The sequence below is a fragment of the Lepidochelys olivacea genome (genome assembly GCF_965140295.1).
Source record: "Lepidochelys olivacea isolate rLepOli2 genome assembly, chromosome: 20".
Lineage (NCBI taxonomy): Eukaryota > Metazoa > Chordata > Testudines > Cheloniidae > Lepidochelys > Lepidochelys olivacea.
Window position 1 is genome coordinate 18,567,106 of NC_140430.1, and position 25,855 is coordinate 18,592,960.

A 25,855-nucleotide genomic window follows, 5' to 3' on the forward strand; every position below is an offset into this window, starting at 1 on the left:
GATAGATAGATAGATAGATAGATAGATAGATAGAGGGGGTGTATGGGGATAGATAGATAGATAGATAGATAGATAGATAGGAGTGGCTGGGGACAGACAGATGGGCCGGCCTGGGGATGGAGGGATGGGGGAGCGATAGACAGACAAGCCCAAGGAGGGAAGCAGCCCCCCTTTGGGGCCCTGCCATTGTCCCAGCCCCCCGGCCCCACCTGGCTTGGGCAGCTGTGTCTGCGGGCGGGCGGCGGGGCCATCCCCTGCCACAGCGCAGCCGGCCACGGTGTCGGTTGCAGGCCGTGGCCCAGCTTAGCCGGGCTAAGCCCCTAATTAGGATGATCCCCGGCTCCATCCGCCTTAACGCCACACAACGAGCTTAGCCCCCCCACCTCCCCCAGAAAACATATGTCACGGGGGCAGGGGGGCTGGACTGAGACACACACCCCAGGCCTGATCCCCGCCCCCCCCCCCCGGTCCCCTTTTCCACGTGACAGCCATCTGGCCCAGCCCGCGGGCCTCAGTTGCCACAGCAACCATCCTCTCAGCAACCACTTGGCAACAGAGACGCCATCCCCTAATCCAGTTTGGCCAGAGCGGGGATGGGGGGTCCTCTTGCCCCCCTGGCCCTCCAAATCCCTCCCCTGGATCATCACCCCTCAGAGAGGCCGGGGGGGTCTGAAGGGTATCCCAAACCTTCCCCCATCTACTCACCCCTCTCCCCCTGCCATAGGCTCCCTACAAACCCCTATAGAAGGGATCAGCCCCTCCATCCGCTGCTATATAGCCCTGGGAGGGGTCTATAGGCGGGATGGAATTCCCTGTTCAATTCTATAGGGGGTCTCGAGATACAGAAGGGAACAAAGTCTCTACTCAGTTCTATGGGGGGTCTCTAAATACCCATGGAAAGGAGAGAAGCCTGTAATTCCATAGGTGGCCTGTAGATACCTACAGAAGGGATAGAAACCCTGATTCAGTTCAGTAAGGGAGAGTCTCTTCCTATAGTGGGAGAGAATCGTTGATTACCTTCTAAAGCACCTACAGAAAACCCTTTTCGACCAGATCCTCCAGGTTTCAAGGGACCCTGCTCCTCTGCTAGGGAAGCCCCAGGAAGTTCTATAGGGGTGTTTCCCATGAGGGTAAAATTCTATAGGTGCATTTTCAAGTGGGGAAAACACTGCCCGGCTCGGGGCAGCCTGCCCCACGGAACACCTGGGAGCCCTGACCTGCCAGTCCCCGTGTGCCCGGCTTGGGGCAGCCTGCCCTGCGTGATGCCCGGGAGCCCTGACCATCCAGCCCCCGTGTGCCCGGCTTGGGGCAGTCTGCCCAGCTGGCTGTGGAGGAGCTGGGTGGGTGATCTGGTTCCAGCCGCGTCCTGCCTAGTTTCCAGAGGACGTCTGTGGCAATCAAACTGTCTCCGCAGAACATTTCACTTTCTACTCAGCAAATCCCAATGGGGAAAAAAATGTTTCCTCAGAATTTTTTCCCACTGGCTTTAATGCCAAAGCCAAATAACCCCGATCTTACTGCCACGCACCCACCACCATGACAGGCCTCGCGCCAAATCGGAGCCCCATTGCACCGGGCGCTGCATAGACCCCTGACCAAGATCAGGGCCTCCGGGTGTTGAGTGATGCACAGGCCCAAAGGGAGAGCCAATCCTGGCCCAAAGGGCTCAGAGCCTTAATAGATATGCCAGAAAAGGGGGACAGGGGTCCCCCATGATACTGCTGGGGAAACTGAGGCACAAGAGCAAGTAAGTGGTTTTTTTAGAAGTATCACACAGCAAATCTGGGGCAGAAGTGAGAACAAAAAACCATGCTCTAACCACTAGACCCCACTCCCCTCTCACAGCTGGGACTAGAACCCAGGAGTCCTGACTCCCAGGTCCTCTGCTCTACCCACTAGACCTCACTCCCCTCCCACAGCTGGGGCTCGATCTAGGTGTCCACAGTCTCCCTTCCTCTATGAGGCCCCCTCGCATTCCCAGGGCTGGGCCCAGAGCCCAGGTGTTCTAACCCTCGATCCACTTTAAATGCCACAGCTGCAGTTTTGCGAACACTGGCAAAATTTGATGTTTCCCCCAGCTGCTCAAGTCATGGGGCTGACGAGGGAATCCCAGCTTTCACGGCCACCAAAACGCCCTGGCGGGTGTCGCGAGAGGTGTGACAACGTGCCCCCCACAGGCTCAGCACCCAGAGCGAAAACACCCCACAGGGACTGAGGTTTTAAAAAAAAATCTTATGTTTTTTTAAGATCCTCTCAAGAGTGTTTGTGGGGGGAAAAGCTGATATCCCCATTCCCCAGCTGGAGAAACCGCCCTGTGGCCGTGGCACGACAATCGCCGGACCGCCCTCCATCAAGGGACATTTTAAAATCAAGTTCTTGTGCCCAGCCCCCCTCCCGCCTCCCCCCCCGTCTCTAACCACTAGACCACAGTCCCCTCCCGGAGACCGAGCCAGAACCCAGGAGTCCTGGCTCCCAGCTCCCCCCACTGCTCTAACCACTAGACCCCACTTCCCTCTGCTCCCAGTGCCGGGGATAGAACCCAGGAGTCCTGACCCCGGGCCTGTCCTCCCTCGCCCGTCTCCGCAGCGAAGCAAGCCATCCGTGGTATGATAATCCTCCATTGTGCGCCAGGCAGGCAGGCGAGAAAGGAGCGAAACGCCCCCTCCCCTTCCCCCCCACGCAGAGACAAACCCGGCACACACAATGCTGGCCCCGGGCCCTGCGGACAATGGGGCATTGAGCGCCCAGGCGACAGGAGGCACCGGGCTGCCAGCCACGGAGCGCTGCTATTCTCCCACACATCCGCCCCCCACCGCCCCGCTCCCCGCCACCCCCCCCAAAGTCAGGGGAGCTCTACGGCGCAGGGAGACAATCGGCGAGAAAACGAGACGGGTCGGGTAGCCAAGGCAGCGTGTTAGTGATGTGGCCGGGGGTCAGAGCGCCGGGGTTCTGTTCCTGGAGCTGCGGGGGGAGGGGCGGCCTGGGGGTCATGGGGAGGCCTGGGAGCCAGGACGCCTGGGTTCTGGTCCCCTGTCTGGAAGGGTACTGGCACCTAGTGGGGAGGGTACATAGACAGCGAGCCAGGACGTCTGAGTTCTAGCCCTTATGCTGAGCCCTAGGATAGTCCACTAGGATCAACCCCCTTCCCCCCGTTCAGATCTCCCCAGCTGCACCCACCACATGGCAGGCAGAATGAAAGGGTGCTATTGGCCCGCCGTATTATGATAGCACCTAGAGGCCCCAACCCAGACCAGGGCCCCGTCGCGCCAGGCGCTGCCCAGACACACAGTCCCTGCCCTCAGTTGTTCACCCGCTCACTAGCACGGGGAAGGGTTAACTCCTGTTTGACTGAGGGGATCTCTGAGAGTTTGGGGGCAGATTCTCAGTGCTCTGACTCCCACCACTGGTGCAGGGCCTTGGATAACCTGACGCTGAGGCCACAGAACCTCTGCAGCAAAGCCAGGACTCAAACTCAGAGCACCTGCATCCCAGCCCAGTGTCTTAACCACTAGGCCCTCCTGCCTTCCAGACAGGCCCTCCTGAAACAGTCACGTGATCTGATGCCTCATTACACCCCCGAGCCCCACAGTGCCCAGAGGCACCGCCACGGACCGCTCCCGCCTACCACCGCTGCCTTCTCGTACCCAGGCAGCATCCCAGTGGCCCCGGAAACAGGCGTCCCCATGCAGCCATTCTGCCTCTGCCCGCGTCCCCTGAGACCTTCGGCTCCCGGGCTCCAAGTATTTCAGTGGCGATGTTTGCCAGACGACTCCTCCACTGCCCCCAAAGCTTTTCTCTCTCCCCATGCCAGACTATGCAGCCCTCAGGCAACAGCCAGAGACTTTTCGGACCAGCATGATCCTCTAGCCTGACCTCCAGAGGCTCCCACCGCTGCTCCCAGCCCATATCTGGTGGGTGAGCGAGTCAGAATCGCAGTGCAGGAACAGCTGGGTGGCTTCTCTGGGCCACGCAATGCAGGAGGTCAGACTAAATGCTCAGAACGGTCCCTTCTGGCTGTACCTCCCAGGGATCTCAGCATCTCTTTTAGCAAAAGATTCCCAGTTGGGATTTAAAGACCCCAAGCGATGCAAAAACCGTCCCATCCCGCAGGCAGCTCCTCCGGGTTCATGCCCCTCGCTGGGCAAAACTGGCCCCGTTGTTCCCAGCCTAAATCCATCTCTTGTTTTGAAGCTGGATCTCGCTCGGCCAAGGGCTGTTGGGTTAAAGAGCCCGTCAGATTCTCTCTCTTGCCTCCACGGTGGGGATAGACAGTCCACAAGCTAGCGCCTCCTGTTGGACAGAACGCTTGGCACAGAGGAGGTGCTGAGGGGGCTTCGATTTGCTAACAGGCCTCTGGGCCCCCAGAGGTCCATTTCCCCAAGGTCCATCAGGTCTGAGTGGGCCCCCCAGCTATCGGTCGCCTCCACTCCATGCTGGCATCTATGGAGCATCATCTATTCTAACACCAGAAGGGGCCATCTACCTTGTCCCACGGGCCCGAGAATTCGCCCTGTGCTGAGCCCAGCCACTTGTGTTTGACTAAGCAGCTGCCAGACAGGAATCCTCCATGGGGGAGTTTGTTCTCATGGCTAATCACGAGCAAGACCAGCAAACGGATGGAAACCCGGCGTTTACCGGCAGAACAGGGCTTTTGCTGGTATAGCTGATGCCAGTCCCCCGAGAGCTTTCACAGCCGTACAATTGTGTCTACACTAAAGCGTGCGCTGGCTCAACTCCATCAGTTACCGGCTTTCCACACGCCTACTCAACAGAGCGACGCCAGCAAAAATGTTAAAAGCACAGACCAACCCACTGGTTTTCACCGTCAGGCATTTCTTTCTCCAGCCCTTAGTGGATTTGTTGCTAGGATGAATAAAGGTCTAGAAAACGTGATCTATGCGGGAAGGTTGAAAAAATTGGGTTTGTCTAGTCTGGAGAGAAGACTGAGAGGGGACATGAGAACAGTTCTCAAGTACACAGAAGGTTGTTACAAGGAGGCAGGAGAAGAATTGTTCCTCTTAACCTCTGCGGATAGGACAGGAAGCAGTGGGTTTAAATTGCAGCAAGCGTGGTTTAGGATGGACATTAGGAAAAACGCCCTAACTGTCGGGTGGTTACGCACCGGAATAAATTGCCCAGGGAGGTTGTGGAATCTCCAACATTGGGGATTTTTAAGAGCAGGTAGACAAGTACCTGTCAGGGACAGTCTAGATCAGTGGTTCTCAGCCAGGGGTCCAGAGCCCCTTGGGGGGCCGCGAGCAGGTTTCAGGGAGTCCACTAAGCCGGACCAGTGTTAGACTTGCTGGGGCCCAGAGCAGAAAGCCGATGTCCAACTGCATGGGGTTGAAGCCTGGGGCCCTGAGCCCTGACATCTGGGGCTGAAGCAGAAGCCGGAACAACTTAGCTTCAGGGGGCCCCCTGTGACGTGGAGCCCTGGGCAATTGCCCTGTTTGCTACCCCTTAACCCCCAGCTTTCTACCCCTTAACACCGGCCCTGGCTTTTATATGCAGAAAACCAGTTACTGTGGCAGAGGTGGGCCATGGAGTTTTTATAGCACGTCGGGCAGGCCTCACAAAGGGAAAGGTTGAGAACCCCTGATCTAGATAATACTTAGTCCTTCCTTGAGAGCCAGGGACTGGACTAGGTGACCCCTCGAGGTCCCTTCCAGTCCTCAGATCCGATGATTTTTGTCATTCTTCTCTGCACCTCTCTGGTTTTTCCTGCAGCTTTTTTAATATGAGCCCACCAGCACTAGCCAGATGGACCATCTTGGTTGTGGGGTGGAAATACCAAGAAACCCACCACAGTAACACTTCACTTCAAAAAGGGGAACCACACAAAAATGAGGCTAGTTAAGTGGAAATTCAAAGGAACAATCACAAGAGTGAAATGCCTGCAAGCTGCATGGAAACTTTTAAAAAACACCATAATAGAGGCTCAAAGTATATTTATACCCCAAATGTTAAGAAAACAGTAAGAGGACCAAACAAATGCCACCATGGCTAAACAACAGAGTAAAAGAGGCGATTAGAGACAAAAAAAATCGTTTAAAATCGGAAGTCAAGTCCTACTGAGGAAGATAAAAAGCAACATAAACCCTGGCAAGTCAAGTGTAAAAGTATAATTACACAGGCCAAAAAAGAATTTGAAGAGCAGCTAGCAAACGACACAAAACCGAACAGCAACGAAATTATGATTTTTTAAGTACGTCAGAAGCAGGAAGCCAAACAACCAGTGGGGCCATTGGACGATCGAGGTGCTAAAGGAGCACTCAAGGAAGACAAGGCCATTGTGGAGAAGCTAAGTGAATTCTTTGCATCAGTCTTCACGGCTAAGGATGCGAGGCAGATTCCCACGCCTGAGCCAGTCTTTTCAGATGACAAATCTGAGGAGCTGTCCCAGATTGAGGTGTCAATAGAGGAGGTTTGGGGACAAACTGATAAACTAAACAGTAATAAGTCACCAGGCCCAGGTGGGATTCACCTGAGCATTCTGGAGGAACTCAAATATGAAATTGCAGAACTACTTGTGGCATGTAACCTATCGCTTCAACCAGCCTCCGGATCATATGACTTGTGGATAGCTAATGTGACACCGACTTTTAAAAAAGATTCCAGAGGTGATCCTGGCAATTACAGGCCAGTAAGCCGAACTTCAGTACCAGGCAAATTGATAAAGAACAGAATTATCAGACACACAGAGAAACACAATACACCGGGGAAGAGTCTACATGACTTTTGCAAAGGGAAATCACACTTCACCAATCTATTACAATGCTTTGAGGCGGTCAATTAGCCTGTGGACAACGGGAATCCAGTGGATATAGTGTACTTGGACTTTCAGAAAACCTTTGACAAGGTCCCTCACCAAAGGCTCTAAAGCAAAATAAGCAGTCATGGGATAAGAGAGAAGGCTCTCTCATGGATCAGTAAGTGGTTAAAAGATCAGAAACGGAAGGGTAGGAATAAATGGTCAGTTTTCAGAATGGAGAACAGTAAAGAGCAGGGTCCCCTAAGGATCTGCCGTGGGACCAGTGCTGTTCAAAGTATTCGTAAATGATCTGGAGAAGGGAGTAAACAGGGAGGTGTCCAAGTTTGCAGCTGATAAAAATTATTAAAGTCAGATAAGTCCAAAGCTGACTGCGAAGAGCTACAAAGGGATCTCACAAAACTGGGTGACCAGGCAACAAAATGGCAGATGAAATTCAATGTTGATAAACGCAAAGTAAAGCACCTCGCAAAACATAAGCCCGACGATACATCCAAAATGATGGGGGCTAATTTAGCTGTTACCACTCAAGCGAGATCTGGGAGTCTTTGTGGAGAGTTCTCTGAAAACATCCACTCAATGTGCAGCGGCCGTCAAAAAAGCGAACAGAATGTTAGGAACCATTCAGAAAGGGACAGATAATAAGACAGAAAATATCATAATGCCTCGAAATAAATCCATGGTACGCCCACACCCTGAATACTCGTGCTGTTCTGGCTGTCCCATTTCAACAAAGATATTTCGAACTGGAAAAAATACAGAGAAGGGCAACAAAAATGATTAAAGGGATGGAACAGCTTCTGTGTGAGGAGAGATTGAAAAGACCGGGCCCCTGCTCGTCTTAGAAAAGAGACAACCCGGGGGCTAGGATAGAGGGCTCCACAATGACGAATGGTGTGGAGGAAGTGAATATGGAAGTGTTATTTGCCCCTTCATGTAACACAAGAACCAGGGGTCACCCGATGAAATTAACAGGCAGCAGGTTTACAAGAAAGACAAGGAAGTTCTTCTTCACACAACGCCCAGTCAACCTGCGGAACTCACTGCCAGGGGGTGTGGTGAAGGCCAAACGTATAATGGAGTTAAAAAAGAATTTGATAAATTCCCAAAGCACAGGTCCACCAATGGTTATTAGCCAAGAGGATCAGGGATGTAGCCCCGAGCTCTGGGTGTCCCTAAACTGGACGACAGGGGACGGATCATGTGCTAATTGCCCTGTTCTGTTCACTCACATCTGCTATGGGCCATTGTCAGAAGACAGGATACACTGGACCATTGGTCTGCCCCAGTGTGGCCTTTCTTATGTTCTTTAACTGGACGCAGTGTCACTCTAACCCATGCTTCATACAGAGGGAAAATCACCCCTACTCACTGCCCCCTGTTTCGACGTGGTTCTTGAGTACAGAACATTACAGAGCCCCCAGCGCACTGTTGGCTCTGGTCGTCTTGCTATCAGCCCCGCCTCAATAATTACTTCCACACCATCCCGACCGTCAGAGGCCCATGGTGCTGTGGTATCCCGAGTCTGGAAGCGCTCGGAAGTCTGGCTCTAAGGACTTCAGGTCCTCACCAAAAAGGGCAGGTGTTTCTGGACCCAGTTAACCCTGCTAAAGCCCTCTGCTTCCATCCAGTCCCCAGGGCTGCCCCCTCAATGGGGTTCACCAGAAAGCCCCAGCTCCCGGAGTCACGGGATTCTTTGGGACCCTCAGCTTCCAACTGAAAACAAAACCCAACGTCAGTTTCTAGCCCTCATGGACAAAGGCCAAAAAATGCGACCTCCCCATGGCTCCGAAGCCAGAAGACAAATAAAGCTCCCACCATGGGTTTTTTTTCAAAATCTCAGGATATTTTTAAGCCGCTCCTGCGCTTTTCAATGGCTTGGGGTTGAAATGTAGAAACACTTCTGCATTTGGAAGTCCAGACGGGGCCTCGGCTGTTTCCCCTGGGACAAAGTTTGCATCTAACAGCCTGACGTGGCATTTGGGGATGTGCAAAAACTCTTCCCTTGATTGGCTTTACACCAGCGGCACTTGACCTGGGAAAACTGAGGATGAGAAAGGGGAACTGACTCTCTCAAAATCCCATAGGCTTGTGGGGAGGCTTTGAGAGCAGAACCCAGGAGTCCTGACTCCCAGCCACATCCTGCTCTAACCCATGAGACCCCACGCCCTCCTCTAATCACTGGACCATGCTTTTGTTCCAACACAGCATGTCAAGCCGTTTCAGTGACCGATGCAATAGCCCAGCTGTTGTGCCAATTAAAAGAGCTCTCGCCGCTCAAAAAGAGCCAGCTCCAAATCGATTAACCACAGGTGCCGATTAGAACATTCGTTGCAATAGTGTCTCACGCTTCTGCGCATTCAGGACGCGCATCGCCCAGGGGCACAGAGCTAGCATCCTGCATCCTCACAGCCCAGCCGGCGCAGACAAAATGAACCCTGGTGCTGCTGGAATCTGGTTTGCTACGCACAGACTCCCTGAGAATTGTACCGTCTCCAAAGCCTCCTAGACTCCTGCTTTCTCGCCCAGCAGGACCGATCGTTCTGCTCACGCCCCATCAGAGCTCACCAGAGAGTGCGCCATGCCCAAGGGAAACAACAGTTATAGCAGTGCTGTTGTATTGCCCCTTTCAGCCACAGATCTCAAAGCACTTCGCAAAGGCAGTCCTTAGCTGAGATGGGGGCCCAGCATCGTGCCAGGTGCTGCACGGACCCCAACCCAGATCAGAATGCTGGGGGGGGAGGCGGGGGTGCTCCGCACAGAGTCTGACCAAGAGCGGGGCCCCATTGTGCTGGGCACTGCCCAGACCCAGATCAGGGTCCCCTCTTCGGGGCACTGCTCAGGCTCAAAATGGAGAGAGAGCCCCTGCCTGGCTGAGTTGACACATTGAGTAAGGAGGGGTGGGGAGGTGGCTAAAATTTGACCTTGATGCCCCCTAAAAACCCCCACCCACCTGGGGTTTGACACACACGCAGCGAGACCTAAGGCCGGGAACCCTGGAGGTCTCACCCTGGGACCTCTCAGGAAACCACCAAGACGGTGCAAAGCTCCACAGAGGGTCTGACCAAGATCAGGGCCCTGTTGTGCAGGGCGCTGCCCAGACCCCAACCAAGATGGAGTCCGAGCCCTCCCCCCCCTCCGCAATTGTGCCAGACCAAACCCAGATCAGGCTCCCATCATGCTGGGCACTGCCCTGACCCAGATCAGGGATAGAACCCAGGAGTCCTGACTCCCAGGCCCCCCCCGCTCTAACTGCTAGGCCTCCCCACCCCTCCCAGAGCAGGAGATAAAACCCAGGAGTCCTGGCTCCCAGAATGTGGCGGCCAGGCCCTGGGTCCCAGCAGCCCAGGTGCTGGGGAGGGGGTCTGGATACATGGCAAGTGGGTGCCCCTCCCAGCCAGGGTGTCACGCCACCAGTCACTGGTGCCGCACACCACCCCACGAGAACCCGCCCGGCTGGGGGAGGGCCGGGCTTGCTGCCTCCAGGCTAGAATTGGAGGGCTTTTCATCCGGGGGCGAGGGCTTTTCATCCGGAGGGGGGGTGGAATGTCAGGAATTGCCCTATTTCCTCACAGTCCCCCACCCCACCCCCTCCGGCTGCTGCTCTGCACCCTCAGTCCCCCCCCCCACAACGATCCTGCAGCCTCGTACTGCAGGGTGCTGCCAATCTGCCCCCCAGAGCATCCTCCCCCCGCCCCCAGTTGCTGGATGTGCCCTGCCTGTATCCCCCTGAGCCCTTCCCCCTCCAGCCCCACCTTTGCATAGCCAAGGAAAGAGCCGCCAGCCTGGCCCATCCCCACCAGAGGGAGAAGCTGCCGCCTGCAGGGGACACCCTAGAGCTCTCAGCCTCTCGCCCTGCCACGAAGGGGTACTTGGGGGTCCAGTGGGTGCGCAGAGGTGGGGGCTGGGAGGCAGGACTCCTGGGTTCTGTTAGAAGCTCTGGCAGGCGAATGTTCCCCCAGGCAGTGCCAGGGGAGGGGAGCGGGCATCTCTTGCTGCTGACTGATCCTCCCCAGCACCGTAGCCGGGTTGGGGGGGAGGGCAAATCTCCCAGCTGCGGGTCGCCCCGGGCAACGTGACGAAGGGCCAGGAGCCACACGGGATGCACCCGCGTTGGGCTTGTTTACAGCATGGAACCGCCCTGGGCTCTGGGGCTTGACACCACTCCCCTTCCAGGGCTGGGGCTAGAACCCAGGAGTCCTGGCTCCCAGCACCCCCTGCCCTAACCACCAGACCTCACTCCCCTCCCAGAGCCGGGACTAGAACACAGGACACTGGGTTCTGGCTCCCAGCCTGGGCCTCTGCAGCTCTGCAAGCCCAAGCCCCAGGGGCAGCTGGGTAACTGCACCTGCCTCTGGGGGATCAGCCCAGGGTCTATCTAGTTCCATCAGCCTTGGGGAAGAACCTCCCTTAGGCTGAGCCCAGCCCTGGCTGTGTGGGCCATTGTGGGGGGGGAGGGGGGGTTCAGGGAATCTGCCCTGCCCCCAGCCTCAGCGGCATCCTAGGAGAGTCGGGTGCCCACAGATCCCTCACACAGGGCCCCAGGCCTGGGGGGAAGGCACCGAGACTCACTTGATGCCCAGGGGCAGGGACGGCACACTGGGAGCTGGGGGGCAGGTAGCTCCTCAGGAGGGGTCTGGCGCATTCTGGCCCCCAGGGCACTGCACAGCTGCTGTGGGGGCCACAGCGTTTGGAGCCCAGCCCCCCACCCCAGAGCAGATTAGGGTGCAAGGCCCTGGGGCGGGCAGAGCAGGGAGGGAGAACGGTGCCAGCCAAGCCCATGGAGGGGGAATGAATGCACGCGCAGTCGGGGCTGCCAGGCAGGAAGCTGGGCCCAGTACTTAGACCTCTGCCCTGGGAGCCCTGGGCTCAGTTCCCTGCTCTTAGACCAGAGCCATGAAGGTATTTAGGCTCCTACCTTCCAATAGAAAGGCCTTAGCCACTCCGTGCCTCAGTTTCCCCATCTGTACAATGGGAATAACAGCCCCGCCTCATGGGGGTGGGGGTGAGGATAAAGATTGGGAGGTGCCTTATTATGGGGGAGTCAGATACTACAACAACAGGTGCTTATCTAACCCCCACCCCCACCCCACGAGGCAAGGCAGGGCTATTCTCCCCAGTGTACAGATGGGAAACTGAGGCACAGAAAACCCAGGAGCCCTGCCTTCTTGTTCTAGCCCACTACACCCCACTCACCTCCCAGAGCGGGGGGAGAACCCAGGAGTCCTGGATCCTTAATGACCACAAAGTGGACCAGTAACCCCACATCCTACACACTACTCATGACACAAGTCCTACTTGCTCACCCCACCCTGGGCTCCCCGCAACTCCACCGGTGCCTCTCACTCCCAACCCACAGCCCCCTGCTCCCCACCACACGTGCTCACATCCTGCTGCAGGAACTCATTACGTTTGAGCTCTGGGGGTCCAGAGAGGGGTCCCATGGGGCTGGGGGGGAGCACTGAGGACCCTGAGCCCAAAGCCAAGTGGGCTCTGTGCAGAAGGGACCTCAGAGCCCTGAGCCTGGGGAGGGGGGCCTGGCTCCGGGCAGCGCCAGGCCAGCTAGGCCTGGAGGGGGCAGGGCAGCCTGACCGGCACAGATCCCCCCTGCCCCCCCCCGCTCTAGGAAGGGATAAAGGTGCAAAGAACAAAGGGTGACACCCAGCCGGGAGTATCGGACAATAACATCCCCCCAGGGCCCCGAGCTGCAGCTGGGGATAGAACCCAGGAGTCCTGACTCTCAGCCCCACCCCCCCACCCCGCTCTACCCACTCCCCTCCCAGCACCGGGCCGGTAGCAGGTGCCCTGGCTGAGCCCTGCAGGGAACTGGAAAGGGACTGAAATGGGGCAGGGCTGAGGAAGGCCAGGTGCTGATGTGGGGTGGGGTTCAGCCAGGACTCCTGGGTCCTTCCAGGGCAGGTGGGGATGGGGGGCGTCAAGCAGGACTCCTGGGTACCATGGCAGCAGCAGGGTCTCACCACCGGGCCTGTGCCACATGGGATCCCCCACCCTCACCCCAAGGATCCTCCCTCCCCAGACACTCCTCCTGGGCTGGGGATGCAGGGCCCCGTCCCCCCAGAGAGTGAGGCCTCCCCAAGCAGGGTGGGTGGGGCTCTCAGCTCATCACTGGAGGGCTGCCCCAGGCACCCCACCATCTCCCCATGGGGCAGGGCAGGGAGGGAGTGCCTGCTTAGCAGCCATTTTCTGGGGGCTCAAAGCGCTGCCCAGGGACTGGCAGCCCAAGGGGAAGGAGAGAGATGAGACTGGGAGGGCGGGGTCCAGGCTGGAGGCACCCCTGGGGGAGAAGGATGTACCACCCCCCCACCCTGTGATTGCAACCCACCAGCCCCCCCAGGGACAGCAACCCACCAGCCTCCCAATACATCACACCAGCCCCCCAGCAATAGCAACCCACCAGCCCCCCCAGAGCAACACACCAGCCCCCCAATGCAACACACCAGCCCCCCAGGAAGAGCAACACACCAGCCCCCAATACCTCACACCAGCCCCCCAGGAATAGCAACACACCAGCCCCCCAGTACATCATACGAGCCCCCCAGTACATCACACACACCCCAGGAACAGCATCACACCAGCCCCTCCCCAGAGCAACACACCAGCCCCCCAATGCAACACACCAGCCCCCCAGGAAGAGCAACACACCAGCCCCCAATACCTCACACCAGCCCCCCAGGAATAGCAACACACCAGCCCCCCAGTACATCATACGAGCCCCCCAGTACATCACACACACCCCAGGAACAGCATCACACCAGCCCCTCCCCAGAGCAACACACCAGCCCCCCAATGCAACACACTAGCCCCCAATACCTCACACCAGCCCCCCAGGAATAGCAACACACCAGCCCCCCAGTACATCATACGAGCCCCCAGTATATCACACACACCCCAGGAACAGCATCACACCAGCCCCTCCCCAGAGCAACACACCAGCCCCCCAATACTTCCCCAATACTTCACACCAGCCCCCAGCACATCACACCCCCCACGAACAGCAACACACCAGCCCCCCCCCCAGTGCAACACACCAGCCCCCCAGGAATAGCAACACACCAGCCCCCTCCCGTTTCCATCCCCTCTGCACAAAGCCCCCTCCCATCCCGAGATCTTCGCTGTGTGTGCACGGAGGGGGACAGGGCAGGCAACGTGGGGGGGTCCCTGCTCCAAAGGCAGGGGATGTGGCAGAGCCCCCACCCCCACCCCAGCCAACTCTGGCTCTTCCCCAGCTTCCCCCGCCCCTTCACACGTCTTTGTCAGCTCGCCAAACTGCTCCCCCCTCCACGTGGGAGGGGGAAGAAATGGGGCTCCCCCTCCACCACGGCTAAGCCACCTGCACTGTGACTTTAAGAAACACAAACTCAGCTGCTGCACCCCCCCATGCACACACACATCCCCTCCCTGCTGCATTGCTGCCCCCCAGCCCCCTTCCCTGCACCCCCCCATGCACACACACATCCCCTCCCTGCTGCATTGCTGCCCCCCCAGTCCCCTTCCCTGCACCCCCCATGCACACACACATCCCCTCCCTGCTGCATTGCTGCCCCCAGCCCCCTTCCCCGCACCCCCCCATGCACACACACATCCCCTCCCTGCTGCATTGCTGCCCCCCAGCCCCCTTCCCTGCACCCCCCCATGCACACACACATCCCCTCCCTGCTGCATTGCTGCCCCCCAGCCCCCTTCCCTGCACCCCCCATGCACACACACATCCCCTCCCTGCTGCATTGCTGCCCCCCAGCCCCCTTCCCTGCACCCCCCATGCACACACACATCCCCTCCCTGCTGCATTGCTGCCCCCAGCCCCCTTCCCTGCACCCCCCCATGCACACACACATCCCCTCCCTGCTGCATTGCTGCCCCCCAGCCCCCTTCCCTGCACCCCCCCATGCACACACACATCCCCTCCCTGCTGCATTGCTGCCCCCCAGCCCCCTTCCCTGCACCCCCCATGCACACACACATCCCCTCCCTGCTGCATTGCTGCCCCCCAGTCCCCTTCCCTGCACCCCCCATGCACACACACATCCCCTCCCTGCTGCATTGCTGCCCCCCAGCCCCCTTCCCTGCACCCCCCCATGCACACACACATCCCCTCCCTGCTGCATTGCTGCCCCCCAGCCCCCTTCCCTGAACCCCCCCATGCACACACACATCCCCTCCCTGCTGCATTGCTGCCCCCCAGCCCCCTTCCCTGAACCCCCCCATGCACACACACATCCCCTCCCTGCTGCATTGCTGCCCCCCAGCCCCCTTCCCTGAACCCCCCCATGCACACACACATCCCCTCCCTGCTGCATTGCTGCCCCCCAGCCCCCTTCCCTGCACCCCCCATTCACACACACATCCCCTCCCTGCTGCATTACTGCCCCCCAGCCCCCTTCCCTGCACCCCCCCATGCACACACACATCCCCTCCCTGCTGCATTGCTGCCCCCCAGCTCCCTTCCCTGCATCCCCCCATGCACACACACATCCCCTTCCTGCTGCATTGCTGCCCCCCAGCCCCCTTCCCTGCACCCCCCCATGCACACATACATCCCCTCCCTGCTGCATTGCTGCCCCCCCAAGCTCCCTTCCCTGCACCCCGCATGCACACACACATCCCCTCCCTGCTGCATTGCTGCCCCCAGCCCCCTTCCCTGCACCCCCCATGCACACGCACATCCCCTCCCTGCTGCATTGCTGCCCCCCCAAGCTCCCTTCCCTGCACCCCGCATGCACACACACATCCCCTCCCTGCTGCATTGCTGCCCCCAGCCCCCTTCCCTGCACCCCCCATGCACACGCACATCCCCTCCCTGCTGCATTGCTGCCCCCCATCCCCCTTCCCTGCACCCCCCCATGCACACACACATCCCCTTCCTGCTGCATTCCTGCCCCCCCAGCCCCCTTCCCTGCACCCCCCCATGCACACACACATCCCCTCCCTGCTGCATTGCTGGCTCCCCTAGCCCCCTTCCTTGCAGCCCCCCCCATGCACACACACATCCCCTCTCTGCTGCATTTCTGCCCCCTTCCCTGCAGCCCCCCATGACACAAAAAGCACCGCTAAAGGGAACGGAGAGAGGGGGGCAGCTTCCATTGGGGGCTCCCCAGAGATTGCCATCCCCCCTTTCTCCTCCCCCCCATGGCATATTCCACTGGGGACCTCCCCAAATTCCTCCATCCCGCCCCCCACCCCAACCCCGGCCCCCCACTGCTCTGTCCAGACCGGGCTGTGGCCCATGAGGGGCCCCCAAAATCCACCCCTCCTCCCTCTGCGACACCTCACTTTCCACCCCCAGCTCCCCTTTCTCTGCACACCCCGCCCCCCCACAAGAGGGATGCTCGAGGGGACAGTGAATTACTGGGCCCCAAGGCGCCGCGGAATCGCTGCAAGGTCAAAATGGCTTTTGTCGCTCCGGAAAAGTGTCTCTCTGTTGGGGGAGGGGCTCTCAAACCGACCTTGAATTCAAAATGTGGTGGTGGGGGGGGCTTACGATGATCTTAACGTGCGCGGGGACCGGCGCCAGTGGGAAGCGGTTTGCGCCGAGCCCCCCACCCCGGCTCGGGCCTACACCCTCGCTGGCTCAGCAGGATCTTCAAAGAAACCGGGGGGCGGGGGGGGGGCGGTTTAGTGGCCGTTGAAATGAGCGAGGGAGAGACTGAGGACAAGGGCAACACCAGGAGTGGCCGGGGGGCGGGGGATCAAGGTGGGGGGGACACGGTCGGGTCAGAACATTATCCGGCTTGGATGGTTTAGACACAACGACTCCTACTCCTGGACCAGGCCCGGCCTATTCTCACTGACCCGTCCCAGCCTACGGCTCTAGGGTACGGTGTCCAGATGCCCCGATTGTATAGGGACAGTCCCGATTTTGGGGGCTTTTTCTTGTCTAGGCACCGATTACCCCCCACCCCCTGTCCTGACGTTTTACACTTCCTGTCCGATCACCCTATTCTAGGGGGTCACGGGCAAGTCTGCGGGGCGGGCGGTGGGGGGGAAAGTGCCCCATAGAGATCTATGAAAAGTTGGGGGAGGGCAAACCAAGTGGGGGCCCCCTCGCCCCATAGCACATGAGGCCCCTGGTGTGGAGGGGGGAGGTTGAAACAATATAAAATTAAACGGGGGGGGGGTTTGATGTTAAATTAGGTAGACAGAGGCCTGGCTTGCAGAGCCAGCCGCACAACTGCAAACACACGATGGGGGGGGTGTCCTAGGAGGGTGGCTCAAATCTGCAATTCAGCGGGGGGGGGGAGGGATGGTTTTTAAAAGGCTCCTAAATTAGCTGGCAAGCCGGAGGCGGGGGAATTGAGACCCCGGGTGCTGCGCCTGGCACCGCCAGCCTGCCCGTGTGGGGCGCAGGAGAGCGGCTGGGTTTTAAATGACCTCCCGAGGGAGAGACACTGGATTGGGAAAAAACCCAGGATTTACAATTTGCAAATGCAAAACCTGAGTGTGTGTGTGGGGGGGGAGCTTGTCCCAGACCAAGCCCCCATCCTCCCAAAGCCAGCCTGCTGTCAGTTCCCATTGTTCAGAGCCGGGCTGGCTTCTCCTCCTGCAGAGCCTGAGATGGGGGGGGCAGGGGGGAGCTGCTGTCTCAGCACCCAGAGAAAGGCAATTCTGCAGGAGCTGCTCTCCCGTCACGCACAAAAATGTATCCAGCTCTGAAGGATTGTGTGTCTGTCTCTCCCTGCGCGTCTCCGCAGCGCCCAGCGGCTGGCACGACGCGCGGGCCCCATCTCGGGCGGGGTCTGGGCAGCGCCTGGCACAATGGGGGAGCCCCATCTCGGGCGGGGTCTGGGCAGCGCCTGGCACAATGGGGGGGCCCCATCTCGGGCGGGGTCTGGGCAGCGCCTGGCACAATGGGGGGGCCCCATCTCGGGCGGGGTCTGGGCAGCGCCTGGCACAATGGGGGGGCCCATCTCGGGCGGGGTCTGGGCAGCGCCTGGCACAATGGGGGGCCCCATCTCGGGCGGGGTCTGGGCAGCGCCTGGCCCTGATCTTGATTCTGGAGGGGTCTCAGGCATTCGTGCATCACAAGTAATAAGGATGCAAACATGAGGTTATATCCATAGATCTAGATCTACACACTCACACACACACACGCCCCATCAGCACACACACAGACACACACTCACACACACACACCCTATCGGCACACACACTGACACACAGACACACACACACACCCATCAGCACACACTGACACTCACAGACACACCCATCAGCACACACACTGACACACACTCACACACACACACCCTATCGGCACACACACTGACACACAGACACACACTGACACACAGACACACACACACACACCCATCAGCACACACTGACACACACACAGACACACCCATCAGCACACACGCTGACACACACTCACACACACACACACACCCTATCAGCACACACACTCACACACACACACACGCCTATCAGCACACACACTGACACTCACACACACACACACCCTATCAGCACACACTGACACTCACACACAGACACACCCATCAGCACACACACTCACACACACTCACACACCCCCATCAGCGCACACACTGACACACACACTCCCGCATCAGCACACACACATTGACACTCACACACACTCACCCCCATCAGCACACACACGCCGACACTCACACCCCCCCACCCACACAAAGGGTACAACATACATGTGCCGGGTGCATTAGACAGCCATACCCGGAGATCCACACACCGGAGTGTATCCTCCAGCCGTACGTGTGTAGACACACACATCTCGCTCTCTACCCCCCCACCCCCCCCGGTAGAGTTCACACACACGCCGTACATACGATCCCTCCATCCCCAGACACGCTCCCGCCCGGGGTAGATTTGACATCAGTGCCCGGCTCCAGAAACGCCCCCCCAGAAACCCCCCGCCCGGCGGGTTAGCCCCTCACTGGCATGGGAAATAGTCCTACAGATCCAGAGACCCCGCGTATGGCCCATCTCCAGACCCCCCCCCGAATACCCCCCCCCGCGTACGGCCACGGACCCCCCCCCCACTCTCTTTGCAGCTGCCTGTCTCCATGTTGAGCCCTGTTCTCACCCCCCCGCCATGCCCTAGCTCGCCCCACAGCTCTGCCCCACGCGCGCTATGGGGCCAGACCTCTGTAGATCCAGGGGATCCCCCCCCCGGCACCTTTACACCCACGTTTCACCCCGATCCCCACCCCAACCCCTGACAGCCAACTGGGGACCGGGCTGCGAGATCCAGCCGAAATCGCAGTGCAGGGACTGGGGCGGGGGGGATTTATACCGTACACCCCCCAAAAGACGCGCACCCCGATATCAGTCAACCCCCCCCCCACGCATCCAACCAACCCCCCCAGATACCTACGGTGACCATTCTTCCAGCGCCGCGGGCACTCCCGCTGCAGGGCCGGGCGGCCGTGGGGCTGAGCTCTCCAGCCGCCGGCCCGCACCCCCCAGCCCCCCGCCCCGGGTGGGGTCGGATCAGCGCCGAGGAGCGGGGGGAGGGAAATCCGGAGGACCGATTGAAAAGCCAAATCCCGGGCGAGGATCGGGGCTCGATGTGTGTAGGTCCAGCGGCGGAGGGGGGCAGATTGGGAGGGGGGGGCTGAGCAGCGGGGGGGGGGAGCTGAGCGGGGGAGGGCTGAGCAGCGGGGGGGGGAGCTGAGCGGGGGAGGGCTGAGCAGTGGGGGGGGAGCTGAGCGGGGGGGCTGAGCAAGGGGGGACTGAGGGGGGGGCTGAGCAGGGGGGGAGATGAGCAGGGGGGCTGAGCAGTGTGGGGGAGATGAGCAGGGGGGGTCCTCTTGTTCTCGGCCTCTCTGGGAAGAAAGGAAGGCGAGAAAGGAGGGGGGGTGGACGAGAAAAGGGACAAGGGAGGAGAACCGGACCGGGGGGAGAAGACGGAGGAGAAGGGAGAGCGGAGGGAATGGAAACGAAGAGGTAAAACCAAACAATGAAATGAACAGAAGGAGCCGAGTCTTGGCCCGGGGGCGAGGAGAGAACGAGGGGGGGGGGCGGGGGGGGGAACGAAAAGGAGGAAGAAGAAAAGAAAAAAAGGAAAAGAACGAGAAAAGGAAGGAACCGGAGGAGCGGCAACTGCAGCCTTGCGCTGGCTGGTCCTTTAAATGTCCTTGGTTATTTAAACCCGGGGTTTATTACGGGGGGGAGGGGGAGGCGGGGTTTTTTTCGAGGGGGGGGGGTCTTGTTTCTTCTCCCCCCTACAATATGCAAAAAAACAAAGGATCCTCTGCAGCCCCCCCCCGTGTGTGATGGCTGGGTCCAGCTGCCCCGCGGCCCCCCCCCAGACCCCCCCCGGCCCCCCAGCGACGGGACCCGACTCATTGGCTGGGACCAGCGGCAGCGAGTTCTCTCTTGGTTAACACCCACCCACCCCCCATAGCACACGCAGCCCCGCCCCGATGGCACACACAGACCCCTCCCCCGCGGATAGCACACACCCCATAGCGCCCCCCCCAGGGGTAGCACACGCAGCCCCGCCCCCCCATAGGACATCACTCCCCAAGATTTCACACACACACACACCCGATAGCACACGCAGCCCCGCCCCCGATGGCACACACAGACCCCCCCCGCGGATAGCACACACCCCATAGCGCCCCCCCCAGGGGTAGCACACGCAGCCCCGCCCCCCCATAGGACATCACTCCCCAAGATTTCACACCCACACACACCCGATAGCACACGCAGCCCCGCCCCCGATGGCACACACAGACCCCCCCCCGCGGATAGCACACACCCCATAGCGCCCCCCCCAGGGGTAGCACACGCAGCCCCGCCCCCCCATAGGACATCACTCCCCAAGATTTCACACACACACACACCCGATAGCACACACAGCCCCCCCCCCGCTCCCCCCGGATAGCACACACCCCATAGCGCCCCCCCCAGGGGTAGCACACGCAGCCCCGCCCCCCCGATAGGACATCACTTCCCAAGATTTCACACACACACACACCCGATAGCACACACAGCCCCCCCCCCGCTCCCCCCGGATAGCACACACCCCATAGCGTCCCCCAGGCGTAGCAAACGCAGCCCGCCCCCCCCCAGATAGCACACACACCCCCGATAGCATACGTAGCCCCCACCCCATGGCACATCCATCCCTCCCAAGCAGCCCCCACCCCAGCTCCTGCACGCACCTCCCCATACTGCACTCCCAGCCCCCCCCCCCCAGCATTCACTCGGACCCCATCCTACATGCAGAAGCCCCTGTACCGTCCCCCCATCTCTCCTCCCTGGGGTGGGGGGACCCCTCAGTTCCGGGGCGGGGAGAAGGAGAGGGGTGGTGTTTCAGATACAACCCAGAGAGAGAGAGAGGAGATATATATAGAGAGAGATATAAATAGCTAGAGATGGATAGATATAGATCTGGAGAGAAGGAGATAGATAGATAGATAGATAGATAGATAGATAGATAGATAGATAGATGGGGTGTATGGGGATAGATAGATAGATAGATAGATAGATAGATAGATAGATAGATAGATAGATAGATAGATAGATAGATAGATGGGGTGTATGGGGTGTATGGGGATAGATAGATAGATAGATAGATAGATAGATAGATAGATAGATAGATAGATAGATAGATAGATGGGGTGTATGGGGTGTATGGGGATAGATAGATAGATAGATAGATAGATAGATAGATAGATAGATAGATAGATAGATAAAGGGGTGTATGGGGCTAGATAGGTAGCTAGATGGTGTGTATGGGGCCAGCCAGCCAGGGTCTGTGATAGAACCAGGCCGAGGCAGAGAATCTCTCTTTCGTGTCATGCCATTGAGTCTCTGGGTGTCTGGGTCAGGGAGCACAACTGCAGGGAAAGGGAGTTATGCTGGGGGGCATCCAACTGCAGGGCAGACTCTGCTCCACCAGCAAGATTAACCCCCATTTCACGGGGGCAGAGAAACTGAGGCACAAAGAGGGACATGCCCAGTGAGGCAGTGGCAGAGCTGGGGACAGAACCCAGGAGTCCTGGCTCCCAGTCCCTCCCCTGGCTCTCCCGGAGCTAGGCATGGATCCCAAGAGTCCTGGTTTCCCAGTCTTTGCTCGGAGCAGCCTTCACACCAGTTGATACATTAGCTCTGAAAGTCACCGGTTTCACTCAGCCTCCGCTTCACCCGCCTGGCATCGCCCAGTTCCTGGGCTGCTGAAATGCCAGGCAAATGACTGCGGCTAATCCAGGGGCCCCATTGTGCTGGGCAGACCCCAAGGGGGGGACAGTCCAGGCCGGATGGGCCCGGTGGGGAGGGATGGACTCAGGCTGCGTCCAGCACTGAGGCTAGCGGAGTGATGGTGACTCTAGTCTGGCCCCACAGGGAGGTTGGATAAAAGACCAACTACTGCTGCCAGCAAAGGGAGAGCCTTTCTAGGTTAAGCAACAGAGCCCCGAGGGGAGGGAGGAGCTGCGGGGGAGCCGAGGTGAAGGGCACCCACCCATGGCCATCCAAAGAGCCTGCAGGCCCTGAATGGCAGCACTGGCCCGGGATGGAATCAGAGCAGCTCAGCTCTGTGTCATAGTGCCCATGCAGCTGGTGCCAAATGGGGAGTCTCCAATGGCTCAGGCAGGTGGGGCGGGGAGGTCCAGGATTCAGACCGGAGTTACCAGTAGGGCACAGAATGCAGCGTGGGAACGGGAGGCTGTGACTCTGTCGTTACCTCCAGCGGACGACTGAAGGAAGGGGACTGACAAGGTGGACCGTGGAGACTGGATCCTCTACACATCCCGTATCCAGTTCCCCACTCCCCTAGGTCTGGATTGGAGGGGGCACCTCCTAGATAGGAAAGGCCCCATAGCCAATTCCCTGAGACAGCCAATCCCCACTCCCTGGGGCTGCATCAAAGCCAGGACTCCTGGGTTACCCAGCTCTGGGAGGGGAGTGGGGCCTAGTGGTTAAAACAGGGTGGGTTGGGAGCCAGGACTCCTGGGTTTTATTCCTGGCTCTGCCACAGACTCCCTGTGTGACCTTGACCAAGTCACTTCCTTCCCCCCATGCCTCAGTTTCCCCATCTGTAGCATGAGACGAATGATACATACAGGCAGATGTTTGTGAGCTGCCCAGATACTATGGAGCTGGAGCCCAGTGCCAGAGAAATAACTGCAGTGAAAGTCACTTCACCCCAGGTTTGACATGCTCACCACTCCTTGCCTTCAGTGAAAAATGCCCTGGCCTAAAGCCACATTCAGCAGGTCACGCAGTGCTCAAGAAAGGGTGGCATGTATTATCCCCATTTCACGGTGGGGGAAACTGAGGCAATGAGCGGGGCAGGGACATGCCTTCAGCCCCCCACTGAGCTGGGGCAGAACCCAGGAGTCTGGGCTCCTAATCTCCCCCTGTTCTAACCCCTAAAGAAAGTTCCACTCCCCGAGGCAGGGAGAGAACCCAGGAGTCCTGACTCCCAGCCCCTTCCTGCTCTAGCCCACTAGGCCGCACTCCCCTCCCAGGAGTTCTGATGCCCAGCCCCCACCCACCCTTGCATTCAGCGCAGCCTATCGTGCACAACCCGGGACCACAACCCAGGTGTCCTGCCTCTTCGGTGTGGTTCCGAAATCAAAGTCTCCTCTCTCCAGAGGTCTCTAGACATTTCTAGAAAGTTTTCTTTGGCAGCTGTTCCCCCTGCCTGGCCAAAGTGCCGCAACACCCTCACACACACACACACACACACACACAACCACCACCCCGACCCCCACCCTGGTCTCACAGCACAACCAGGGGGGTGCACATGGGCCCCACACTGGGTGCTTCCTAGCCCCATCTCTTTTTCTCCCCTTCCCTGGCGGATCCTGGCCTGCCCACCCTGTCTACAGGGAAATCAGCGCAATGTCTCGCTCCAGCAGAAGCCGCGCGAAGCAGGGAGAAAAGCCTTCCCGTCGCCTGCTCGATTTCCGAACCGAGCATCGGCAAACATGCCACCACCCCGGCTGGAGACACACACGCCCCCGCGTGCAGCCTCGGGGAGGGCGTGTGGCAGTCGCTTTGGACCCAGCTCCGCCATCCCCCAGCTCCAATCCGGCCCCGTTTCCATCGAAACCCACCAATTTGGGGGGCAGGAGGAGGAGGTGGGAGTGGGAGCGGGAAGGGGGGGGGTGGGTGTTCGCTAATAACCGAGGAGAGAGGATTGGTTTTGGTTAAGCTGAGACAGTGCCTTGTCCCCTACCTCATTTGCGCTCAGCGGGTATCTTTCTGCGTCTTGCGGGCATCTGCTCATTTTGAACAGCGTCGCCATTGCTGATGGAAGCAGTGAGAGAGGAGAGAAAATAGCAGTTAGTCCCAGGGGAAAGGAAGAAAGAGACACGCACGCATAGCTAGGTAACGGGTTGGTAGCCGCGGCCGGTGATTTATAGCCCAGCCGGCCTGCGATTTTCCACCTAGGGAGAGCCGGAAGCAGAAAAGGAATCTCGCCACGCCGAAGAACCGAAACTGACCAACACCCCCCTCGACGCGCACACGCGGCTCCCTTCCCGTCAGATTCTTCGCAGAGAGAAAGGAGCCGGATATTTTGATGATGCCGTGCAAAGGGAAGGGCCGAGGGGGGACAGGCCGGTAGCTGGCTGTCGGAGAACCTGGCCCACGGCACGTACTGTCAGCCGCGGGTGTCGAGGGAGATGCTGCTAAGTCCTGCCACCTGTCCACATTCTAATGGGAAGCTGCATCTAGTGGTTAGAGCGGGGAGAGGAGGGGGCTGGGGGATAGGACTCCTGGGTTCTCTTCCCAGCTCTGGGAGGGGTGTGAGGCCTAGTGCAGAGGTTTTCAACTTTTACTCATTCGCAGACTCCTAACAAATTTCAAATGGAGGTGCAGCCCCCTTTGGAAATCTTCGACGTAGTCTGCAGACCCCCCCAGGGGTCCACGGCCCACAGGTTGAAAACCACTGGCCTAGTGGTTAGAATAGAGCAGACGTGGGACCTGGCAGCTCTTTATGCAGGGATCCCTTGTCTGGCCTGGAGATGCAGCCACCCCTGGGGCGGGGCACAGTAGCTGTTTGTACAGGAAGGCCTCATCCAGCACTGAAACACAGCCACTTCTGGGGTGAGGTGGGGCAGCTGTTTATACCCAGGGCTGAGACGCAGCTGACTGTGTGTGTAACCGCCCCAGGTGGGGGAGCAGAACGTGCTGGGGGAGGGGATGGGATGACCTTGGGGCTCTTCCATGGAGGCCGGTAGCTCCTATGTTCTCCCCAGCCACACGGGGCCCTTCCCTGCTCCCTCCACAGCTGGGCTGGGACATCGTCCTGGCTGGATCTCTTTATCCCGCACGTCGCTGCCCCACCATGGAAATCAGGACATGGTGGCAGGAACAATGACGGGGAGCAAAAGCTTCCCAGCTGCACTCTTCTGACCCCTCCCTTCCCACCCCACCCCACCCCCGTGACACCTGCCAGCCTGCCCTTCCCCCGCCCTCAGCCCATGCTTTTGTTCCCTCCATGTAGCCTCCCCCCAAACCCCTCTGTGTTCTCAGCTCAGCCCTCACAAACGCCCCAGACGCTGACGCACCCCAGAAAAGTTTCAGGTGGGCACAAGTGTTCACAGGATCCCGGCCTCCCGCTTTGATGGGCTTGGAAATTAGAGGCTGGGGAAACACAGCCTGGTGCCCCTGTGTTTCCCCAGCGCTCTCCGCCTCCCCCCGCCCCCAGCCATCCCCTCCCAGGCCCCAGCCACCCTGCCAGCTCAGAGCAGGGGCTCCCAAGCAGGAAAAGAGGCAAGTCAGTTGCCCAGGTTTCTGGTCAGTTTCATGGGGGTCTCTGCCAGGCCTGGGGGCTGGGCTCCCGCACAGGCTGCCCCAGGGAGGAGGGGAGTGAACTGTCTTGCCCCTATTTCTGACCCCAGGGTGGCACCTGACCATGAGGGCGCCTTGGAAGTGGCAGATTGGTTTGTCACACTGGCGGGAGGCTGGGGGGTGATTCGGCCTACAGGGCACATGGGTGGGAGTCAGGACTCCTGGGTTCTGTTCCGGGCTCTGGGTGGAGAGAGGGCTCAGGGGGTCACAGAGGGGGAGGGGGGATGGGAGTCAGGACTCCTGGGTTCCACTCCCAGCTCCAGGAGGAGCCTGGGGCCA

At 59.2% G+C, this 25,855-nt stretch overlaps 1 protein-coding gene across 6 annotated transcripts in view; it reads right to left on the bottom strand.

Annotated features, from left to right (window-relative positions):
• ELAVL3 (ELAV like RNA binding protein 3) overlaps window positions 1-24,248 on the bottom strand; it is a 42,941-nt gene extending 18,693 nt beyond the window's left edge. For 4 of the 6 annotated variants that reach the window (XM_084610189.1, XM_084610187.1, XM_084610186.1 and 1 more), the window contains exons 1-2: window positions 24,226-24,248; window positions 23,958-24,028 (exon numbers count right to left, since the gene is read on the bottom strand). In XM_084610189.1, coding sequence (XP_084466315.1) covers window positions 23,958-24,026 — 69 coding nt within the window. In that variant the 5' untranslated portion in view covers window positions 24,027-24,028; window positions 24,226-24,248. Of the gene's footprint in view, window positions 1-19,139; window positions 19,347-23,957; window positions 24,029-24,225 lie in introns of those variants that run through there. The other 2 variants (XM_084610190.1, XM_084610188.1) reach the window with 1 other exon arrangement.
• Between the last annotated feature and the right edge of the window lie 1,607 nt (window positions 24,249-25,855).